This window comes from Macrobrachium rosenbergii, chromosome 22 (genome assembly GCF_040412425.1).
Source record: "Macrobrachium rosenbergii isolate ZJJX-2024 chromosome 22, ASM4041242v1, whole genome shotgun sequence".
In the NCBI taxonomy this organism is placed as follows: Eukaryota; Metazoa; Arthropoda; class Malacostraca; order Decapoda; family Palaemonidae; genus Macrobrachium; species Macrobrachium rosenbergii.
Window position 1 is genome coordinate 31604025 of NC_089762.1, and position 20551 is coordinate 31624575.

Consider the following 20551-nt stretch of genomic DNA (forward strand, 5'->3'; position numbering starts at 1 on the left):
AACAAAATAAAATCTGCCACAAGTGTTAGCACTGTCAAGTTGAACAAAAGAATGAGCCTGTCACTTGATTGGGACCTGGAAATCTGCTCACATATATGCAGTGCTACAGGATGGTTACCTTTAAAAGGGACAGATGCCTCTGGATATTCAAGACCATGAGTTATGGGTTTTGTGTGATACAAACGAATTAGTAAGTTTTTCATGAAACAAAAAGTAATTTTTCTTTTTCCTAGTGAAAAATGAAAAATTTGTTGGTTACTAATAAAAATAAATTTCAAGTTTCATGATTTTATTCCTAACTAACTTTAGATATACAATGGACTGAGTTTTTCCTTGAAATATAAAAATTGTTTCCTCTTACCAAGGGAAGCTATGTCACTATGTCAAGATATTAAAATATAAATCACAACACCCTGTAATTTATACTAAGTATAAATTTATCTACATATGAATACTAAATACAGTTTACAATATTTACATATGATTAGCTATAAAAGGTTTTAAAAGGAACCCACTTCCCAATGTTGAAAACAGGCTGGGATATATGTTTTAATAATCTCTGTTCTTTGATTCTCCATTCTGAAAGAACAGTTTGCACAGTTGTGAAAGGACTAAAAATCCAATCAATTTCCCTTTATAGAAATAAAATTATACTTACACGTCTTGTACAAAAAGAAGAGACATAATTTTTATTAACTGTGAGCATACAAGAATTATAAAAGGACAGATCTTACCATAATAATACTTTATGCCTAATACTGTATAAAAAAGGAATAAACCTTACTATTATGCAAAAGGAATTTTTCTCTTCCCCAGAGAAGTTGTCAAACATTTACAATATAATAGAAGAACAATTGTTTTTGTATTAAATACAAACTTAAGAACAAATTTATGGCTTGATAACTGATATTTAATATGGTTTTCATTTCTTATTATATAAGTAAGCCAAGATATTTAAATAAATTCTTTCTTTGATTCTTATTTTTAAAAGAACAGAAGTTTACAGTTTTTCATAATTTAGAATAAAATTAATTAATTATTCAATACTTTGGCATCAATAATTATCAAACTAGAAATTAAAAGTAATGTTGCATGATACACTTATATATATGTTTTAGTACAAGGAAAATAACTTGAGTGAAAATTGCACTATGAAAATTCCCAAATAAACTAAATTTTCTTTTACCAGTACTGCTACTTCTGGAAATCTGTAAAACAGATTATCCCTGAGATGATTTTTGGCTATTCAGCTAACCTTCAATGTCTGGAATATTTTCTTCAATTAGGTGGTGTTCGAATACAGACAGATGTCGTGTGATGAAAAGCCATCTGAAATGAGAATTAAACATAGAATGCTTTATTAAACTGTAAAACAAATGACGGGTAAATCCTAAGTTATCAAGAAAAATGAACTTCTAACCCTACTTGTTTATATATCTGAAAAAGGGGGATGAAAATTAGAGTGTGTTACCCCTAAGTTTTTCTAACTTTCTTAATTCCAAAATGTAGGAAAGTTTAATTGTATATCAATAATGTTAATTGTTATTGTTTTTAATTACACTATCATTACTCTCACCAATTGTTGAATGGTTAACTTGAGCATGCATGCATCTATCCATCTGTTTTCCAAGGAATATCAACTGTTAAAAAAATGACTGTCACTGAGGTTTCAGCCAAGATCTTCATTCATTACACATCTTAGTCTTTGTACAACAGCCTCTACATTGATGAACAAATCTCATATGGATATGTCAATCAGTGATTTTCTTTTCTTAGAAGGCACTTCAGTAGATGGGCATCATCTAATTAGGGCCATGAAAATATATGAGTACAGTAATAGCTGAATTCAATCATACATGAAGTTATGAACATATGAGGATTGAGTAAAATTCTATATTTCTGAAAGGACTGTGATACAATACTTTTAAATATTTATATGCTAGAGAAAGAAGTATATAATAATGCAATAGTAATGCACTGTAATAGACAGCTTACTTTTAAAGTGCTAACTTGACGTAAACAATACTGGAAATCAGGAGAAATAACAGGTCCCCCTTTCATGAAATTTCCCCCTACAGTATTGCTAAGATTCTTTTCATAAGTCATCACCCTAAAGCTAAAATTCTTATTGTAAGTGGAGAAGCAATGGCATCTTTGTAACCCCTCTTTACTATAGTCTGTCAAAAGGGACCTGATAAACTATGGTGCAGACAAGCCAACATCCTCAACTTGACTGAATAATTCCTACTGGTGAGAGTAGGTGAGAGACATATGGTTGTTATCCCTAGTGTAGTGGGATGTCCTTCCTATAATAAACAATGGCAAATGGCCAACAGTAAGACTATCTCTAGCAATAGTTTGTTTGAAATGAATAAACACAATATTGCAATACAGTAAAATTAAAACTTTTATGTGAAACAATAAAAGAATAAAATATCTGTACTGCAGCAGTAACTTTTACTTACACATATGTACAAAATGGACCCAAATAAAACAAAACAGTCATCAAGTATACTGCCCCTGGAAATGACGTGATGGAGTTGTTGTACACTAATGTATATAATGGGCTTGACATAAGAGGTACTGCTGTTTCAAAGGCTGCAGTCATAGAAAAGACTTTGCCAATTTCTTCATCTGGGACAATTTTGCTTAAGATTGACCGGTTTACTAAAGCTGCTAATCCTGAGAGCCCGCCAACAACAGTACCTATAAAAGAAAGAAAAAACGTTTGTGAATGCTTTTAAAAAATATACTGCAAATTTGTTTCTGCTCCCCAAGATTCAAATAGAATGCACTGCAATCTAATTATATTTTTGTTCAAACAAGGTTTATGTAATTTCAATGCAAGGGCAGCAAGCTTGTAATATGCAATGCATCCCTACAGAGTACAAAGTTCCTATTGTAATTATACTGCATAGTTCAAAATAATGTACAGTAGTATGACTTCAGAACTGAGGTATCAATTAAAAATTAAGTCTTTTGCCTTCTCTTCTGGTGAGTAACCCTAACTAAAGGGATCTCCTACTAGCATTGTTCCACTTGTTGTTAGCTGCCTCAGCTATCCCAGTTGTGTACTTATAGGTGACAGCTTTGATTAACAATACCTATTATCTCATAATACTCATTTTTCGATAAAGTCAGTATGTCAGTATAGTATTGGTTTTATTTTCTCCAGGGTATACATATAGTATACTAACTATTCCTATTGTAATAAAACTTATTTTTATAAGAGAAACAGATGCATAATTCTCATTAGATAATCATGGGCATTTGCCTGCCATCGTTACAATGCTCTAGGTCTTCTTTCAAGTCCTTTCTTCATAATTTTCTTGATCTTCCTGCTAGTCTTTGTCCAACTACCTTATCTTTGAGATCTTGGTTTATTTTCCAGCTTCTAGACGCCACATGTAAGATTAAGCTACTTCTCCTTAAAAGTGCTATCTTCTGAGAAAAACCAAGACAGTGGTCACTGCCATATTCATACTTAAAAGTGCTGAACTGTGGATGAGTCGCATGTGTAGAAGACTTTCACAACACTAGCTACTTCATACAACTACACAGAAAACTTATCACACACACACACACACACACACACACACACACACACACACACACACACACACACACACACACTCTCTTGTTATCTGGATATTGAGAAACTTCCTGTCCAATACCTCTTCCAAAGCTTTCAATAGGTTCCTCTACTTTCAATTAATAATTCTGAATTAATATACAGTTAGTTTTCATCAAGCAATCATTCTTTATTCATTATAACTGAATCCTCTCAAAATACATTGATCCAGTTTTTTTGCGTATAACTTTTCATACAATTTCATGATTTTTATCCTGATTACTCCTGCTACAGTAACCATTCCCACTCCAGTGACCCTTCATTTACCAGTTACCAAGCTGGGGTCCATGTTTGAGAATGTCCTTCTTAGAGGTGCTGGTCTTTATTGCTCACCCTCGCCTGCAAGGCTGTTGCAAGTCTCTTTGTAGCACAAGTCTGTCTTTGTTCAGGCATATCATAGATTTTTCAACTGTCATGCAGTTGCATCTAGGTCTTCCTCAATTTTAATCTGAATTTTAAATACTACAGTAATAATAAGGAACGAGAGAGAGAGAGAGAGAGAGAGAGTTAAAAGTTGTTGTCATAGACCTCTGTGTAGCTGCAATTGCTAACAAAGAGAGAGAGAGAGAGAGAGAGAGAAATGGTTGCTCCTACTGCAAAGCATTACAGCATTGGCTTTTCCCTGGTGAGTGAGAGGTCATAAGCAAAAACCTTTACAGCAAATCTTGTTTCATCTTTTTTTTTAAGACTGCATGAAAGTATTTTACTAGTGATTGTTAATCTACAAGAGAAGAATGTAAAAATCCTACATATGTTTTACTGCCAAAATTTTTGCTTCTGTATTTTTATTTTTTCATTGCCTTAATGAAGTTATCATTTCAAAATGTTCTTTATACATTTTTTCAACTGAAGATTTTCACTTGCCATTTTCAATATAACAGTATTTGTGTGGCTGGTGTTAATATTCAAAATGAGAAATTCGCTCTCATATATTTCACTGGAACAATTCGTATATTGGTAAATGAAACTTTCTGGAAATCATTTTCAAAATATTTGTGGCCAAGGGTATACATCTTTTTATAATCTTGGAGAAAATTCTGCAAAAACATTATTGCATACATCTATTTTTTGGTAAAGTTAAAGTTTGCTCCTAATGAAAACAATATGTACAGTATACCTTTTCACTTTTAAAGTATAACCCGTCTGATATAAAAAACTATAATAAAAATATTAAATTTCAAAATAATTAATATGAAATAAACACTTACCTAAATACATATACCAAGAATTTGGAGCAAAACCTGTTATAATGGAAGATGCTACTGAACTAAAACAACCGATGATGCCTAGAATTGAGTCATGCACTTGCAACTTGTAGCTCAGCAATGGTAGCACAATTCCAGTACCTGCAATGAAATGAATGATAAGTCACTTAAAATTTTTAGTTTTTGAAAGTACTGTTATTTGTCCTTCCCATTTTATTACCACATCTATTAGCTCCTCTAAACAACTAATTACAAAAAGAATTGTTTCATCACAATACCAGTACTTACTGTACAGTATTTTTATCCCATGATTGTGATCTTCGAATGTCTCAGAAATCTGAATCTCATTTAACAGACAAAAGAAGAGCAGTGGCATTCCTGTGTGTGCTCATACAGATTGCTAGGTCCTCAGAAGTTAAACACACTTTTTGTGTATTTGTCACTGTACACAGCTCAATGAATTTTTCAGATCTTTGATGATCACCCAATTAATTTATTTCAGTCATTTATCTCCATGCTCTAGTGCAATAAAAGAATTTAGTATTAACTCTTGCTCTAGTGCAATAAAAGAATTTAGTATTAACTCTTTGCCAGGTAGATAGCATCTTTGCCAGCTATAGGATTTTTGCTCTCTTCCAAGGGAAGGTAGCATGATTTACTATAAGTAACACTCCTGTACCAGAGACTCATCAAGCTAGTCAGATTACAATATCACAGCACTAGATTAAGAGTGCAGGCAGTGGCAGGTGTCTCAGAAAAATCTAAGAGAAATGGCATTCACCAAAGATCAATACTGGACACTGCTTTTTCTTATAGTAAAATGGAGAAAGCTACAAAGGAATGCCAAAAAGGAGGCCCAAGGGAGCTGTTGTATGCAAATGACTTAGTGTTAATGGCATAACATAAGGAAAATGTTGACCCATTTAAAATGTGGAATGAAGATTAGAGACTGATAATTATTGTATGTAAAACATAATTACTGTATGTAAAACAAAGCTTATGGTAACTGGAAAAGATGGAAAGTGACTATGAGGCCGCTGTGGTAAAGGTGAAAGGGTGAACTTATTACTGTGTACCAAATCTAATAGATAGTGTCACAACATATGCTCAGGATTACAAAATTGCTCAAGATTAAAAAATTGCTCAGGATTACAAAATATACTTGTAGTATGATTTTTGATTCCCAAAATAGATTACATGAGCAAATGGGGAAGCAAGGGAAGTGGAGAAATGGGGATGGGTAGGTATTAAACAAAGTAGAGCATTTCTGTTACTTTAGGGACATACTGAACTTTGAGGCCGGAGCAGAGTGGGTAGTATGAAGAGCAGTTGTGCTATACATGAAATGGCAAGATTGCTAGACTGCTGGTGAACAAGAATGTCCCATTAGTAGAGAGAGCAAAGATATATGGTAAGTACATACAACCTGTACTACTCTATGCAGCAGAAACATCAGCCTTGACAAGGAGGTTTTGAAAAATGTGACTACTGTGCCTTACATTATAAATGAAGTGACATAGAGCTTTAGTGTCCAGAGGCTAGGAAATAGACAATTAGTGCCCCACACCACTTACCTTACCCTAGAGGTTGACAAGAGCATAGAGCCCTGATGACTCCAGCCCCCATAGTGGGGTAGTGTTCTCAGTGCACCTCACGTGGTGCACTATGGGTGTTACTTAAGGTTCTGTACAGCATCCCTTCGGCCTCTAGCTGCAACCCCTTTCTTCCTTTTACTGTACTATAACTCGATTCGTATTCCCTTTCTTCAATATTGCTATCCACCCTCTCCTAACAATTGTTTCATTATGCAACTGCAAGGTTTTCCTTTTGTTACACCTTTCAAACCTTTCTATTCTAAATTTCCCTTCAGAGATGAATGACCTTATAGGTCCCAGCGCTTGGCCTATAGCACAATTTCTATATAGTATTCGTATTCCTATTCCTCATGATTCCACTCTGTTGAGACCGAGTTCTTGAGACAGTACAGCAGTTACTCCTTTTATCTAGTACAGCAGGATGAGCCACCTTCAAATCTCCCACAAAGGACAAAAGGGGATGAGGACAGTCCTTCCTGAAAATCTTTTCTAACATCAGGAGGCTTGTCTCCAAAAATTCTGGAGATCTTGTCTATAAGCAATATGTGTGAAGCCATAAGTATGAGACCTTACAAGAGGTCAGCTTCCCTTCATGGAGATTCCCCCCACCCCCAAAACACCTTCCAACTTTTCATCCAAAAGCTTCAGGCTTTGGACAGTGTGGCTGATCTTGATGAGTGAGAATGAAGCTACCAAGGTGTCAGAGGACCTGCAATAGTTCTACAGCCACCTGTTTCAGATTGCTAAGATAATGTAGAGGTGGCACCCCAAAACTGCATCAGTCCACAACCAATGCCTCCAGCAGACCCCGCTAAGGGAGAAGACAGCAGCTTTGCTTTGTTGCTTCATCACAATAGGGAACTTTCTTACATAAGAGGATTAAAAAAAAATGTACTTCTACACCCTGATTCACTTGACTTCCAGGAGACTTTTTAGTTTCATTTGGGAGTCAGTGCTCCAGTTCAGGGTCCTCTTTGGACTAACCATCATTCCTCAGATATTCACCAGGACATTCGAGCTGGTGGCAGCTTAAGTACAAAGAAATGGTATCAGGCTTTGCAGGTACCTGGATACCTGGTTTATGCACAGTTCTGTTGGTGGCTGTGCATAAACCAGGTGTCCAACAGCACCTCCAGCATCTTCTGCTATGCAAATGTCAACTGGGAGACATCTGATTTGGAACCAGCTATCAAAGCAACTTATTCACGAATAGATCTGGATACTGGCTGCACTGGTTCATCCAAAGAAGAGATGTTCCAGAGATTTCTCGTGTATAAGCAAAAGTTTATTTTGAGACCAGATCCTTTTGCAAAAAATATGGCAATGCCTAATAAGCCACCTCTTCTCCTTGGAGAAGTTGGTCCGTTGCAGTTTCATCATGGCAGATGCCAATGAAATCCAACAATTGCTAAGATTCTTGCTGGGGAAACAATATAGTTGTGGAATGCCACAGCAGGAGGAACAAGGCCATCCCCCTGGAGTATTTTTCACTTCCAAATGCCTGAAAGCTCTTCTTCAGGACACTGGTTTGATTGAGATTTCATTTGTGACACAAAATGGGCTATATTATGAGTAAAGATTCGTATGAAAAAAATAAATTTTGCTTTTTAAAACTTTGATTTTTTGTAACAGTTTTTATATCAGATTTTCCCTTTATGCTACATGTGAAATATGTTCTCTCCACCATCATTTGTCTTATGCTCTTTTTTCCTGCATTCCCATCTGATTTAGTCTTCATTTATACCACTTTTCCATGACTTTCTGGGCCTTCCTGGTCATTGTCCTACTTTTTTCCATTACTACTACTCGTCTGACTAACTTTCTCAACCCCTCTCATCATATGTCCAAAGCATATCAATCTTTCAGATAGTATATGAAACCTCCTTACTCTTTGATCTTCCTGGTCTTTGTCCAATTTTTTCCATAACTACTACTTGTCTGACTAACTCATCATATGTCCAAAGCATATCAATCTTTCAGATAGTACAGTACATATAAGAAACCTCCTAGTATAGTACATATATGAAACCTCCTTACTCACATGATCTTCCCACCATATACTGGCCATAAACTTGAGCATTTTATAATTATACCTTCAAAATCTCCTTAATTTTCAGAGCGAGTGCACAAGTCTCTGCTTCATACAGCAGTACAGGCGCTATGCATACATCATTATTTTTTTATGTTTATTCATGGGATACTTTTATTTACCTGTAGTCTACCATTCTTTTTCCACTTTACCCAGGCTGCTGCCAGCTGCTTTAAAGGCCCGAGTAAAATTAAAACAGCATAAAATGATTGCATGTATATGGAGGGACATCTGTTCACCTTACAGATTACCATAAGAATGATTCATTTTAGGTAAGTGAATGAAAGTTTATCTCAAATGAGGCATTACTCATACCTTGATTGGCTGACTGCAGCTGGTGTAAAATAAAAGGTTTGCATGTGGCTACAAAATTTTACTAAGGAAATCTCTTACATATGAAAATAGTGAACCTTACCTAATATTCCTGCGAAGCACTTCACAATTCCTAGGTGTACATATTGGTTATAATCCCAACCAAATTTCCTTTTCACGTAGAGGTAGGCAATGTTTGTCATTCCTGTAAAGTAAGGTAACACTTAAAAAAGATCCACAGTGTATTTATAATACCTGTAAATTAAAAATCATTCAGGAAAAAATATATGATTAATGTATAAATAACATAAAATAAATTACAAAACATAGTTTAACCATACAACAATGCTAAGTTAAAAATTCTGAACTCTCACTGGGCTGACCTGAAGATTTGTTCTTATACAATAAAATAAACTCAGTGTGTTTAAGATTCTGTCATGTTAGTTTGGATTTATGTTCAAGGCTTGCCACTTGCTCAAATGGTCTTTAAGAGGAACTTACTATGAGGTAAAAGGCTTCTTTTTTGGCCCCTTTCCCTATTTTTATCCACTTCAGCTTTATGCTCTGAATTGTAAGGCCAAAAAGTATAGAGTAAACAAACAATGAGTGAAGGTGACTTGGAGTGCTCTGTTGATTTTAGAGTCTGAAGCTTTATGCACCAACACTAAATATAAATAATAGAGAAATAAAAGAAAATATGAGACCATAGCACACTGAAACACCTTTTTTTATGCTCAGATATAGTAAGGAGACATTATTCTTATTTGATCCTTTCATAATGGAATGTAGATCAGATTATTAAAAAACTTCCCTGGTCGTTTTTAGTTGAAAAATTTCACTCGCAGCATGAAAATTCTGAAAATTTCTTATCCGCATGATGTTTACTTCAATACTTAGCCTCCCCACATCCAAAATGCATTCCTGAAACACTGCAGACCTTAAAAAATTCTTAATCAGTTTGAGTTTGCTAAATAACCTCTATGCAGAAGCTACTGCACCCTTATTATAATTAGGGCAATGGATCTAGTAGCTTAAACTTTGTACTTCCAAATTTTGCTCTATGTACTAAGGGTACCATGGTCTAAATGAATCAGGAATGATATTGTGCTTAGGTGAATGCCTTTGTGCAGGTCAGATCACCTCTCTTGAGGCAGGTGAATGGCCACAAGGTTATTTGTAGACACTATTGTGTGATTTCCACCAAGGGAATTAGTCTCATAAATGAGACTGATCTCTGTTACCCCTCTCTAAGGAAGAGTTGCACCTGTGGAATGTTCAGTAGGATCCTCTTAGGAGAAGACTTCCAGGTCATCTTCCTGCCTCATTACTGATCTGAAGAGTAGTAAACTTGAAAGAAGTGACAAGAGAACAGACTCAAATAAGAAAAGGATGAAGATGGAGAGGAACAAGTGACTCCCCACCTTACATGTTTTGCCTCCCACTCAGTCTCCTGCACAACCTAGGACAACAATAAAATCCTTCTATAAGGAATGAACACTGGCATCAGGGGCAGCAAAAGAAGTGGCAGCAACAGAAAGTTACATTTTCTGAGGAAAAATGAAACAGAAAGGCAGGGTGCTCTGGTCACCCCAAAGGATTAACTGGATGGCCAGAGAACCTGCAGCAACTCCTGGGACTCAATAGGTAGCTTCAGAGACAAGTCTATGGTAGCAGACAGGCACAATGGTACCAACAGACTGCTTGATGTGAGTATGTGGGATACTTGCTGTCTGCAAAACTGGGCCATTACTCAAGTAGAGAGATGATGTATGTTCAGACATCCTCTCCAAACAGTATAGTAAAAGGGGATCAGTGTGGCACTTTCAGCATGCTGCATATCTGCCCGAGTAGTTACCAGTACCAGAATGAGTCTTGGAAGTAGAAGAAAGTGCATTCTTTCACAACAACACTAGAGAAGTCTTTCTAGCCTTCTTCTTGGGGTGAACTTCTGCCTTCTGCCACTGAGACTGACCATCATGTACTCTTCTTATAAAGGTAGTCCTGAGAGCAAATTCAGGATTACCTGCAAAGAACAGAAAATTGATGAGGATCACAGTCATGGGGTACATAAACCTTCCATATATCTCCATTCCCAGGACACTTTCAGGAAAACCCAGCTCTCTCACCTATACTGGACTCAGGCAAGAACATATTTAAGAAAAAGTAGGAACGAATATCACCAAAATGAAAAGTCTCCAACAACTGAAGGACAAATGGTAGTGACTACAGAGCAGCAATGTGTTTCCTTGGCAGCAGCCAAAGAAAAATAGCGGGTTCAGCTAGTTAAGTGAGTGGCTGGAATTCCCTGTACTCAACATGTACATCTCAACTACCTTATTGTACCAAGTTTCAATCATTGAACCAGCTTTTGCCCAAAGATACTGTTACATGAAAATGAATATCTGTATACTTCATTGGAACACCAAAGATTTGTATATGCATATAAAGACAACGAAAGTCATTTTGAAAAATTAAAATTTTCTATTTATGCAGTATTTAGAGATTAATAAGAAGAAAAGTACAAATAATAATGAAATTTATACTGTACTTACCAAAGGTAAAAAGAGTAAAGAACATAGAGATCATAAGAGCAAGGATTTTACCACGCCCTTTATTTGGTCGAAGCTTTGAGCACACAGCTATAGAGTCTTTCAAATTTTGAGTATCAAACAAATCTCGTAACATGTTATTGGGTCGCTGGCTAAATTCTGCATTTTCAAGATGCAGTTTTGAGAAGGGTCCACGAGTATCTTCAATTCTTATTAGCGAATACATAATGGTCAAGAAAAAGAGAGACGCACTAATGCCATATATTCCAAAATAACCCAGCTCATAGTATATAAAGTCACTGAGCCAAATTCCAAGTGGGAACCCAAGCACAAAAGAAAAGTCCATCAGTGCTATGCGTGTTGTCCTTGATCTTGGCTTTGTAATATCAGTGATATATGCAAATGCAGCCATTATCATTGTCATAGCTCCTCCAGTAAACACTTGTGGAACTGCAGAAAACAGAATGAATATCGCTGGTAAATCCATCCAGTATGCATTTGCCTGAGGGATAAAACATCATCACATTAAAATACATATCAGCTCTGACAAGCCAGGCTTAGAGTTAAATTTCTAGTTTCATGGACCTTACACCAAAACAAATGAATTCACAATAATAATATTCTACTTACAATTACATTTCTCTTCATCCATTTAATAAACTTTTAATGAATACACTAAACATGATCACTTATCATTAATAAACTTTTAATGAAAAAACTTTTAAATTGCTGTACAAAAACTTTTAAATTGCTGTACAGATTGATATAGAATAAAAAGATGCTTTGACTGAGAAATATGTTTCTATTTTCTTACAGTACAGAAACAAATTTCACTTACTTTGAGCAGTATTTTGTAAATTATTCAGATATTAAACATGAACACTTTACAAAATACTGCTCTAAGCTTACAATAGACTCATCTACTGTCTTCATAGTGTCCTTGTGATATGCCTTTATTTTGCACAACTAATTATTCAAAGACCAATTGCCCGACAAGAATTGCTTAAAATTAATATACTGTACATATGCTGTGAGACAACTGGATGTTAGTTTTAATTTGTTCTTATGAACACATAAACAACAGAGTAGCCTAAACATGTTATTCATAGGTATACAATGTGGATAAAATTTAATTATTTTACTGGAACATATTTTAAAAAATTAATGGCACTGGTAGACTGATGTACTCTCATCAGACACAATTTACAACGGCAGCATAAATTTAGAGAATGACTTCACCCACTAAGACTGGTGATGATAAAAACTTGTAAACAGCTGATTTGTATTTCACATGGACACATAAAAGATGTGTCCAGCAATATGAATGCAATGAAAATCATTCAGAACATAAGTCGAGTATGACATCCGTGAAGTTTTACAACTTCTTTACCCATATATATTTCAAGATAATAATGATAAACCATGCAAATAAACAGGAATTAACATAAACTACGCAAATAAATGAGAACAAACAAGTCAGTTTTTTTAAATAAATAAAAAATGAACTCACCAAAAGTATCAGAGTTGAAAAGAAACTTCCACATAAGGGAAGAGTTAGTGGGATTTTCCGTCCATACATGTCACTCCAAGCCCCAATGAATAATACAAAGAAAACATTGGGCACGACTGTTATTAAATCTTTATACATATTTATGAGAGTCACTTCTTGCTGTATTTCTGCTTGAATATCTTGATGAGCAGTTAGATTGGCACAAATATCACTAGTGTAGTTGCGCTCATTACAAACCTGAAAAATGGAATAAAGATCTTGGATTGATGATGAAAAAGAATATTAATTTCTGAAACAGCCAGAATATCTCACAATATAAAGAACTATAAAAGCTTATTAAAAAAGTTAAGGGGCTGATTAGATCTCCAGTATTCAATTTTCATCAAAGGTGTTGAAAAGCAAGTAACCCAAAGTAGAATGGAATGAAATGAGGTGCTTGTGCAAAAGGCCCAATGCCAGTACAGTATTATGGAATGGTAACATACAGGCTATAAAATAATTAAAACTTAGAAAATTAAAACATTTCAAAATGAAAAAACACTCAAGTTTCCAGCTGGCCACTGGAGCTTTCCCATACGATTTCTAAGTAAGCTACAACTTATACTTACACTGCCATAAAGAAGGGATTTCTGCTATCCCTAATATCAATACACCAACAACCTATACAGTACTTACACTGACACAAAGGGGGGGATTAGTGTTTTCTATAACATCAGTAAACCTATAGCTTTTACTATTCTTTGAGTATGCCTATTTTTACTATATAATTTTCCTTCAGTATTCAATCACATTATCTCTTGTCAATAAACTTTGCTGCTTTTTCAACTATAGAGATGAAGTTATATACATGGAATTTTCAAGGTATACTAATATATGTCACAAACAGATCCACCAAAGGATTACTCCACAATCTCCATATCTTGCACACCTATGGATGGAGCAACATCCATAGGTGTGCAAGATATGGAGAGGGGAGGGCTTGGTTCTGCCTGCTGAAAGTGTCAGTGACTAGGGTGTGTTTTCATTGGGCAAGTCTGGGATCACATTTTGCTCTTCATCCCATTTCTTTATGGACCATTTGCATGACTGCTTAATTTGACATGGGAATGCCCCATCTCTCACTTGTGGCACCAATAAATGACAGCATGTTTTCTAGATTCTATCACTGATGCTTGCTAAATCTTCTTAAGAAACTGAGACCCTGAGATCACCTACGTGGTTCAAAGCAGCAGACTTATTTACAGTAGATCCATCCCCAAGTTAACAGCCCTTTTGGATGGATCTAAATTGGACTTGTTCCAATTGATGACTAAGCTCAGATACTGGCATACACTGGAAAGGTATCAGAGATGTCTGTGAAGATCTAAGGTTGAGATTGCCATCACCAGCTAGTCTATGAGGTACCTAAACAAGCTGATGCCTGACCTGTGAACCCATACAGCAACTGGGGCTTGAACACAGGTGAACAGCTTAAGGTGTGGAACTTTGATCTGGAAGACATTGTCTTTTGAAAGAACAAAAGAATTTATTTGACAATATTTGTTTCATGGGCTGAGGATGATGGACCTCTGCCCCCTCCCAAGACCCTAGGGACTACAAACAGCCTGCTGCAGAAGCCCCCCCCAAATTACCTCAATCCTTCTATGGCACTTTTCCCCATTATCAACCCCACAACCTGGAAGACAGACATGGGAAGTCCCTCGTGAAAACCCTGGATGATTATACCATTCCCCTGTTGGGCCTCATCAGATAAGCATTACAATGCTAATTTAACTAAATATTTCTTGCTAAGGTAATCCTCACCTACAGGGCATGAAGGCTCAAGTGAAATAGGTTTGTTGTGGGATAGATATTTCTATTTACTCATTCCATAATGAGCATTGTCTACCTGGATTTTACTTCCAAGTGCATTTTTAAGTGATTAAATCCCTTACCACCTCTGCTAAGAGAATGTGTTACACAACCAAAACAAGTTTCTATGCAAAGTAAAGTAAATTACTATTAATGTTTTACCTTGTCAAGTAACAAATTAGTGGTGAGTGAAGACTGTAAAGACCAGCTTACGATGTCTAACAGAAGTATTGGTTCCACAGTAATCATCTTTATACACTCCAGCACTCTTCTGCAACATCCTTGCTTTTTGGAATTGCATTCTACCAAAGATTCACCAGGAAGATAACCTGAATTATTAAGAAGTTCGGAGTCTGAGCGCTCACTCTCATTTTCCTCCATATCTGTGAACGGAAGAGTCTCACTGGCACTGCTGGTCATCTTAAAGCAACTGAGTTTCCATCTGCTTTCCAGATATTACATCATAATGAGCAATTTAATGAGGAGGATTAAGATGGACATCAATTATGAGAGGAAGTATCTTACTGCCCCATGCTAGCAGGGTTTTTCAGTTTTTGATGCCCTCATTCACTGGGTTCTGAAAAGAAGAAAAAATAACCACATGATCATCAGTAATTATAGAAAAAAATTTTAATTCTCTTTCATTAGTTAGGTTGACAAGTTATATATAATATCAAAAACCATTTCAAATCACCAAATGAATTATGAATTGAATTACTTTAAGAAAATAAATTATTAAACTGTCTTCAGTTCACAAAAATATTCCATTTCTCTAGTCAGATCTAGTTCCCTTTAAATGTAATGACTGGTAAATTCCAGCTGAAAACACTGATTTTTGGGGTATCAGTCTGTTTACCATGAGAAAGCAATTATGTAGTTCCATGTGTTTTTACACAGCAAAACCTCATCATCTTGGAATAGAGGGAGCTTAACTCTTGGCAGAATAGCTAATGCATCATCCAAAGTTATCACAAATATAGAATTTTTACAGCAAACTGCAATTTTTCTAGATATACAAACCGGAGTTTTTTTTATACAGTATAAGGGTATCTTTGATGCAAGCTGGTTTGTTAAAGCTTGTTAATTAAGAAATTTGAAGTGTTTGTCTTTGCAAGTGATGGGGAGAACCTCCCTTTCGCCTGGTTGTACCAATAATTATGTTTGTATATCTACAGAAAATGCAATTTATATTAAAAAATCACAGTCTTTTAAAGCAAATGGAATTTTTCCTTTATAACCAACCTGAAATATTGGTTTTGGTCACTGAAGCTGGTTAGCAACCAGACTAATGTGTGACAAAAGCAAGTGCGCTGTGCAGTATGAAGAGGACAAAGGGGAAGAAACCAGGTACCCTTACAACCACTTTTCTACTGAAATGGGGCAGCATAAGAGAAGGCTCTCTGGTCAACCTGGAGGATGACAGGAGAGTTTTCAAGACCTCAACAAGCCCTCTATAAAGAGCTTTGGAGAGGAGTCAAGGGTAGTATGGATGGTATGGCAGTATGTTGAGCTGGTTGATGGGACACTCGGCTATGGCTCATCTGCTTTCCCTCTTCCACGCTAGTTGAGGAGAAGGGATGACCAGCCATCCCAATCAAGTCAGTCCCCAGAGTCCTGAGACCCAGCAGCAAGGTCAATCCAGGGTTAACTGCCCCCAAAAGAACCAGCAGCAGCAGCACAGGATTTATGAGTGAAGGAAGGCTTATTCCTTGCCATGAATGTCAAATTAGTCTCCTTTTGCTCCTCTTCCTCTTGGAGCCAAACTTCAGTCACTGAGTTGATATTGGAGACTAGCCTATGGGCAACTTGTAAATATATACCTTATTTGTATTTTGCAGAATGAAAAACTCCAATTCCCCAAAATTATTCCTTACATTTTTTGAGGGAACTGATATAAAGCAACACAAACACAAGTGGTATGCTCCAACAATGATGGTAAAATATCACCAAAACCTAAAGATTTAGCATCACTGATAATTTTAAAACCTATAATAAATAAGCATATACTGTACAGTAATATAAGCAGTTGATTTTAGTAAATTTGAGGATCTTTTTCTCTAACAAAATCATAGTAAATTCTTACTAATAGTGGTTACAGTTTCAGTTGTTTTTTTATACTTGAATGTTGTCTGTCACCATAGTTTTGTTGTTCTTCATTTTCCAACACTCCACCAATGTTCTATGTAGCCATAGGATGATTGTGCATGTTTATGGTGACACCATTTGCCAAACTAAAAAATCAACACTTATTTTGCTTCTTCAGGGGCTGCTCAAAACTTTCTACTTCAGTTATAGCTTTGCCATCTACATTGTTTCCTGGTGCATTATTGGTCATTTTTAATTTTAGTTTTGAATTAATTTGCAAATAAATGTTATAGTGTTTTAATTATATTGTCAGAACTCTCAATTGCGATTAGCACTGGAAATATCCTGTACTGTGTATTCACAAAAAAATATTTTAACTGGATGTATGCACGTTACAATCAGCAATTAGCCTACTTGGGGGGATATGATACTGAATATGAAACTGGCTACCATTATTCTGAGCTTTTTGATTTTTTATTTTGACATGATAAGAGCATTATATTTCCATGAGTTGTTTTAAAAATAGCAACTATTTATGAAGTGATATGTAATTTTGATGAATATGACTTACATTTCTGTGATAAATATTTAGTTAACCCATAACATACGCTAAAGTCTACCAATAATGGGACTACAGTAGGAAATCTTGGTGTGTAATGAGGCAGATCTGTTTCTCTCCTTAGTCAGCTAGGACCTAATACCCTCGGTTATGTTAGGACTCATCCTTGTATTTCACTCTATGGTTAACAGCATCCTATGTCAGGTTGGGAGCTCCAGGCACCTCAGTTCAGGTAGGATCCAGCACATAGGGTAGGTCAGGTAATGTTAGGCTAGGTTGGAACAGGTGGTGTAACTGGCGTTAGTGGCACCTAGGGCAGACTCTGTAAGTGGCACCTAGGGCAGACTCTGAAAGTGCTGCTCCATTCCCATGTTAAAAAGTACTAATGTGGTGAACAGCATATTTTAAGCCTTAACATGTCAATCATTTACTTTATTTCACAAAGCTAAAACAAAAAACGCAGCAAATTTACAGTGGAACCCTACGTGCCTGGTTTTGGTTAAGAAGTGAATTTGCTAATAAAAATATCAAAGACCTGCTCAAAAGGTGCCAGAGTGCTGCCGCCTGGGGCAGACCCCCACCCCAAGCTTCCCCTTAGTTATGCCACTGGTTGGAATGCATTCATGTTTTACTTTATAGTTTTCATTCTCCCACCCAAAATCCCACTATGGTTACCCATTAGTGCTAGACTTTTGAGGTGTGTGTAAAGGGTTAGGTTAATTAATGAGTAGCAGTCATCAAAATTACAGCTTTATCTATCAGGTAAACTATAATTTACGTTAGTACTCGATTATGGGATTACAAGTAAACTGTACTTTAGCCTACTGTAGGCAAGGCCTTGGCCTTGGCAGTACCCTTGCAATAGGCCGTGGAAAATAATCACCACAGTTACCATAGCTTAAATAATGCTATGCATACACGTACCCAAAATTAAAAATTGCCATGGAGACCGTTTAAATACACCTACCCAAAATTAAAAAAAACTAAGTGGCAGAGAACCTTACCTTCCGTACGCCTAAGTTAGGTTACGCTTGGTCTGACAAGCCTTCCGGGACAAAGGGTGTACCCTTCAGCTCACGTCACCATGACACTTCTAAACCAAGTCCATTACAAAGGCCGAGTAGAATGTCAACTTCCTGGCTTGCGTTACTGCCATACATGTCACTGTTACAGAACAGTTTGAATGATTACATACTGTATGTAAAGAAGGATCGTCCTGTAAGAATTGCATTATTGCCAATATCCTCTTTACAAGCCACTTAGGATGCTACTTTTTCACAACAGCTACTTTCTCACAGAAATACTATTTGCTTCGATGGCTTTTAATGCGGATGCTTTTTATTAATAAATATATGAGAATGTGTTACAACTAATAGACAAATTTGTTCTTTTACGGAGGAATATTCCATAAAAAATATTTTTGAATTTGGAGGTCGTTTTACGATATGGCAACACAAGACTCATGTGCGTTTGTTTGTTTACCTTGATCAGCTGATTATACACGTGATGTGTTACAATGTTTTACAGTAGATGAGATGCTGAAGTTATGTAATCTCTATATAGTATTGATCACATTTCCAGTTAACTGATAAGAATCATGATTTCAGTTGTGTGTATTCTTGGGGGGTATGATATATTAACTATAAATTAATTGAAATTTTGTTTGATCTGGGTGACTTTTCAGTGAAGTTATCAAATTATCGTGGAGGCTATATTTAGGTACGCACTGTACGTTGAGATGCGACATCTTCGTTGTTGCTAGGTGCACCTGTGGTTAATGATAATAAGTATTCTGATGACTTGACTTAACTCGCGGCCGCTGTAGCCAAATCTGACTTAGAAAGATTTTTTTTGTTAATGATCGTATTCGCCTGGAGATCTGTATTCCTTAGTTATATAAAATACAAAAGAGAAAAGGAAAATTTTCCAAAAACAAAGCATTTGTGAATTTTAGAAAAAACACTGATAAAAGGAAAAAGTACTTATATAGTCATATCAAGATTTTTAAAATTGGATTTATGGTAGATATTTCGATGTCAGTAAACTGTTGATTTATTGTTTTTTTTTTTTTTTTAACTTGCTTATCTAAAACTATGGTCATTGACTCGGGAAAATGTATCTGCTAAAAGTAACTTAGACTGAAGTAATCAGTTGTTTCATAAAAAAAATTGACATATTTACCCCTCGTCCTTCGGTCAAAATTGTTTCCCGTAGTCAATTCTTATGCTACTTGTTGTAAGTTCTCAATCAAAGACTACTCTTCCATGCACCTTCCCGAGTACAATCTTCTCCATCACATTTCCATTACACAAAGGAATGATCATTCCTTTTACCCATTACTTTAGAGCAATTCCCTTATCAGGGTACGCTTTCTGCACAATGACTAGCCAAATCTGTTATCTTTCAATAGACGATGACTAGCCGCTGTGTGACAATTGTATCCTGTGAAGAGGATTGCAGCTAAGACCGGTTAAGACTTAGCTTTGATCATATGATGTTGTATTTGTCGTTATCTTTAAATGAAGAAATGTGACTATGAATATGCGGTGTTCATAATTCTTCATCGTCGCATGTGATTGCACAAGACCACTGATCTGAATAAGCCGAATTCGTAAACACTTTCATTTAATTGATGAATAGAGCACTAGTTACAAATTTGTGCAGGTAATTCGCCTGTAGATTATATGATCTCTTATACAATAGTAAGTTTTTAGGTATGTAGCATTATCGTTGCGTGCTATTTGAAATCACTCGATGAAAACCTAGACAAATATATAAACCTTGACAAATCTGTTCTCAAAAGAACGAAATTTTGTGCCGTGCTTTAATTTCGAATTATAGTAAAGTGTGTCAAGTTTGTGCAGTATTCGTATTTTTTAGTTTAAAAAAAATCTCTGCAGCAATGAACGCACTTCGAATTTATATTATTAGCATGACATTAATATGTATGAGGTTTGCGGTCAACAGATATATGCTCGTCCTTTCTTTGAGTTTTGCTGGCGTCATTAATTGAAGCTTTCGTATTTCTAACTTTATTTCACTTCCCATTTTATTTTTTTTTTTTACAAATTTTCGTAATATCTTTTGTTATTTAATTTTTCTCTCCTTAATGGTATAACCTTACCGCTGCCTTCCAATTCCTTGTTAGTGTCTTCTTCGGGCGCT

At 35.8% G+C, this 20551-nt stretch overlaps 2 protein-coding genes across 5 annotated transcripts in view; one reads left to right on the forward strand and one right to left on the reverse strand.

Moving 5' to 3' along the window:
- Positions 1–20551, forward strand: part of LOC136850711 (protein FAM50 homolog) — a 55428-nt gene that overhangs the window by 27043 nt on the left and 7834 nt on the right. For both annotated transcript variants that reach the window (XR_010856699.1, XR_010856698.1), the window contains exon 8: positions 8677–8792. The gene's annotated coding sequence lies outside the window, so the exon portion shown is untranslated. The remainder of the gene's footprint in view (positions 1–8676; positions 8793–20551) is intronic.
- LOC136850710 (lysosomal proton-coupled steroid conjugate and bile acid symporter SLC46A3-like) lies at positions 273–19704 on the reverse strand. 3 transcript variants are annotated; one of them, XM_067124581.1, is made up of 9 exons: positions 19568–19704; positions 18391–18550; positions 14905–15319; positions 12892–13128; positions 11385–11883; positions 8936–9037; positions 4840–4977; positions 2466–2706; positions 273–1329 (listed from the first exon to the last, which is right to left on the reverse strand). In XM_067124581.1, exons 3-9 carry the CDS (start codon positions 15160–15162, stop codon positions 1251–1253), a joined length of 1554 nt encoding a protein of 517 aa, XP_066980682.1. In that variant the 5' UTR covers positions 15163–15319; positions 18391–18550; positions 19568–19704; the 3' UTR covers positions 273–1250. The 3 variants fall into 3 exon arrangements, with proteins under 3 accessions (XP_066980682.1, XP_066980683.1, XP_066980681.1); XM_067124582.1 differs by lacking the exon at positions 19568–19704 and adding an exon at positions 18869–19180; XM_067124580.1 differs by lacking the exon at positions 19568–19704 and having other exon boundaries at positions 18391–18848.

Bases quoted from the DNA above. Each gene is read 5' to 3' on its own strand.
- LOC136850710 (XM_067124581.1), bottom strand. From the start codon at position 15,162: ATGACCAGCAGTGCCAGTGAGACTCTTCCGTTCACAGATATGGAGGAA. The intron at 11,884-12,891 runs GTGAGTTCATTT...TTTATCCCTCAG, and splicing joins TTTCAACTCTGATACTTTTG to GCAAATGCATACTGGATGGA. The intron at 9,038-11,384 runs GTAAGTACAGTA...CTTACTTTACAG, and splicing joins CTTTACTCTTTTTACCTTTG to GAATGACAAACATTGCCTAC.